This window comes from Juglans microcarpa x Juglans regia, chromosome 2D (genome assembly GCF_004785595.1).
Source record: "Juglans microcarpa x Juglans regia isolate MS1-56 chromosome 2D, Jm3101_v1.0, whole genome shotgun sequence".
In the NCBI taxonomy this organism is placed as follows: domain Eukaryota; kingdom Viridiplantae; phylum Streptophyta; class Magnoliopsida; order Fagales; family Juglandaceae; genus Juglans; species Juglans microcarpa x Juglans regia.
The window spans coordinates 24,626,271-24,630,186 of NC_054596.1; the positions used below are offsets into that span (position 1 = coordinate 24,626,271).

Below are 3,916 nucleotides of genomic sequence, written 5' to 3' on the forward strand. Positions count from 1 at the left end.
CCCGAATTTAGCCCGGATAGAGAGGCAACAATATCATCCACATTCTCTAATCTGACCAAATTCTCTAGGAGATTCACATCCCAACTATCTAACAACCGACACTCTTTAATTTTGAGCAAAGGTGACCCACAATTGCCTATCATTGCACAAAGGACCATTGTCCCTCCATTTATCATACCAGAAAAAAATATCACCGTCTTTAACTCTCCATTTAGAATTATTCAAAATCAAAGGAACACAACGAGTAACCATTCTCCAAAATATTGAGCCTTTATTAACATCAATAAGGACCCAAGGTTTCGAATCCACATATTTAGCCTTAAAAAAATTTGCCCAAAGAGAGTTACCTTGCAAAAGATTCCAAGCTAACCTCATATGCAGAGATGTCTAATTGTCCATGAAATGCCTCAATTCCAGTCCTCCTTCAGTCATAGGACTACAAATATTTTTTCAAGCCACCCTTTTTTTTTTTTCCCATTAGATTCCCCCCAAAAGAAAGAACTCATCATCTGATGAATCTTATTAATGACTGCTTGAGGGACCTGTAAAACAGCAAAAAGGTGAAGGGCCATACTAGAAATGACATGACGTAATAAAATCAGTTTCCCTCCAGAAGATAGCAGCCGCATTTTCCAACCACTTAATTTTTGTCTCACTTTATCCATCATGCAGTCAAGGTCTAAAATTTTTAGACGTCCCAAAATAATGGGAACTCCAAGGTATCGAGAAGGGAAATGCCCCTCCACAAAACCTGTACTACGAAGAAGACGACGCTTTCGAGAAGAGGAGATTTTATTCGAACAATATATGGCGGCCTTTTGTTTATTAATGGCCTGACCCGACCATCTTTCATATTGATTTAAGATACTTTGGAGCACCCGGACCGATCTTTGACTTCCATTAGAAAAAATAACCACATCATCAGCATACATTAAATGAGAAATGATAGGCGTACCTTGGGCTTGATAAAAATGCTCAAATCTATTCTCAGCCACACTACGGTGGATCAACTTGGAAAGGATCTCCTACTGAATAATAAACAAATAGAGAGATAAAGGATCACCTTGTCGAAGGCCACGGCCTCCTGGGAAAAAGTCTTTTGTTGTCTCATTCATCATAACCGAATATCATGGGCTAGATATACAGAAAAAAATTAGATCACAAAATTGGGTCGAGAACTGACCCTTATCAAGAAGTTCCAATCAACACGATCATATGCTTTTGCCATGTCTATTTTCAACATGATATTACCGGCATGGTTACTTTTGTTGATGGAGTGAAGCATTTCCTGCATAAGATTAATGTTCTCATAGATACTTCGACCTGGGATAAAAGCTCCTTGTTCCAAGGAAACCAATTTCGGCAATAGACTAGTCAATCGATTCACAATTATTTTAGAACAAAGTTTATAAAAAATAGAGCAAAGATTAATGGGCCGGAACTTATCAAAACCTATTGGAGCATCCACCTTTGGAATAAGAACCAAATAAGAAGATGTGAGAAATTTTGGTAGAGACTTGGAAGCAAAGAACTCTGACACTGCATTCCCCACATCATTTTTAACCACCTCCCAACAACTTTTATAGAAACCAGAGCCAAACCCATCAAGACCAGGAGCACTATTAACTGAAATTGAAGACAAAGCATCAAATACCTCTTCCAAGGAAGGCGTGCGAACCAAAGAGGCATTCTCCTCCCCAAAGATAACTGGATCAATAAGCCCCTCAAAGTTTGGATTCTCAACCGGCGGCACTCCCTGAAGAAAGGATGAGAAATAATCAACAGCCCCTTGATGTATGGACTCTGGAGACGTATAAACCACCTCATTTGAACGCATCTCAAGAACCCTATTTCGCCTTTTATTAGCTAAACAAGCGTGAAAAAAATTTGGAATTCCAATCCCCATCCACTTTCCATTTTAGCTTGGCCATTTGAGCCAATATAATTTCTTCCCGACGCCTCCAAATTGCTAAATTCAATATAGCCCCCTGAAGCTCTCGATCAATATCTTCTTTCAAGTGTAATTGAAGCTTTAATTCAAGCTCCTCAATCCTTTCCTCAAGGGTAGCAATATGACACACCGTATGCCCAAAATCCATTTTGTTCCAAGCACGCAAAGCAACTTTAGTCTGTTTAAGCTTCATAATCAGATTTTGGATGGCTAAACCACCCGATCGAGATGCCCAAGCTTGCCGAACACAATCCAGAAAATTATGATGTTCCACCCACATCTGTTGGAACCGAAAAGGGGTTGGACCATAGGAGAAAAGATCTTGCTTGAACTCAATACACATAGGAGCATGATCCGAAGTAGATCTTGACAAATAAGAACAAATAGCATTAGGAAAAACCGAAAGGAAAGATACATCAATCAATACACGATCCAGCCGTGCCCAAGAGCGAGCAAGACCATGCTGACCATTACACCAAGAGAAGGCACTTCCCTTTGAAGCCATTTCAATCAGGGGCTGTTGGATCCAGTTTTGAAAATCCTCCATAGCTCCAAGTGGTCATGGCCTACCCCCACGTCTCTCTGAATCATTCTGGATTATGTTAAAGTCCCCAACATAAATGCACGGGTGTAAACCCACAGACTGAGCACAAAGTTCATCCCACAAGATGCACCGATCAGCTCTTGTACACTTAGCATAAATCACATTGAATAAAAACTGCTCAACACCATCACCCACTCTTAGAGAAATATATTGTTCTCCCATACGATTCAGATTTATCGACATAGAGCCATCCCAATAAATCCAAATCCCCCCCCCCCCCTCAACCTCATTAGATACAAAATTATCAAAATGTAAAGATTGTGCCAATCTCCTAGCAACTTCCAAATTTTGAAAAGGCTCCAAAAGGGCAACTATTTTCTGTTTCAACTTTCCAATCAACTTTTTTAATCTATCCTTAGAAGTCCCAACTCCCCTAATGTTCCATACAAAAATAGATTCAATCATTGAGGAAGGTTAGGAAGTCGAGCAAGACCCGAGAAGAACTTCTCATCTTAACAAAACTTTTTTTCTTATATTTTCTTTTACCTTCGATGGCCTCAGATTCAGTCATATAGTCTTTGTCCTGTGGAAATACTTGAGGTTGAATTCTAACTCTGGCTCAGAGGCAACATCCTCCAAACTCAAGCTATCTTCAGCACATTCTTCTACCTGTACCTCGGCATCATCCCCCTGATTTTCACTGTGTTCCTCCATATCAGCAGAAACTGACTCTTTTTGGGAGCCCATTTGTCCTGATGCACATTGTTTCTCATCCCCCGTAGGTAGTATCACTACATTCTCTGTAACAGAAATTACATTCTCATTCACCTTCTCAACCTTGTTTTCAATCGTTACCTGTTCCATGAGCAACAGATCAGACCCAACTGCACTTGGAACCATCTCTACTGCACTTGGCACTGCGTCCACAGTATCCCCAATCACAACTACACCCGAAGTCTCCCCCTCAGGCTCACCACCACTATGTTCCCCCATTCACTGTCTCATCACACTTTTGGTCCACAGAGTCAGATATCGGATCAATCTAAACCACCGGAACATTGACCTGCACCTCAACAAATTCCCCAGACGCACCCATATCAGTCACTTCTTTCCTTCCTACACTAACCTTGCCCAACTTCTGACCCTTCTCAGCACGGCATGTGGATTTATTGTGTCCTTGCATCCAGCACTTACAATAGTAGGCAAAGAGCGTCTCATAGACTACTTCTTGTTTCCTACTCGAAGGCAGGCCAGGAGCACCAATCCAGAAATGAGATAAAGGCTCTTTTGCCGCATCAACCTCCACACACAACCTTGCACCATCCGTTCTCATGGCACAACGAGTCAGATTATCCCGCCGAATAAAATTGCCAATAGGGGCCATGAGAATAGTTAAAAACGCTTCACTATAAAAGTTTGGA

General features: G+C 41.1%; 1 protein-coding gene across 1 annotated transcript; it reads right to left on the minus strand.

The window, feature by feature from the left end:
• Positions 1-1,862: 1,862 nt before the first annotated feature.
• LOC121249392 lies at positions 1,863-2,498 on the minus strand. The gene has a single exon (XM_041148102.1). The coding sequence runs from the start codon at positions 2,496-2,498 to the stop codon at positions 1,863-1,865; it is 636 nt and encodes a 211-aa protein (XP_041004036.1).
• Between the last annotated feature and the right edge of the window lie 1,418 nt (positions 2,499-3,916).

Bases quoted from the DNA above. Each gene is read 5' to 3' on its own strand.
- LOC121249392 (XM_041148102.1), bottom strand. From the start codon at position 2,498: ATGGAGGATTTTCAAAACTGGATCCAACAGCCCCTGATTGAAATGGCT.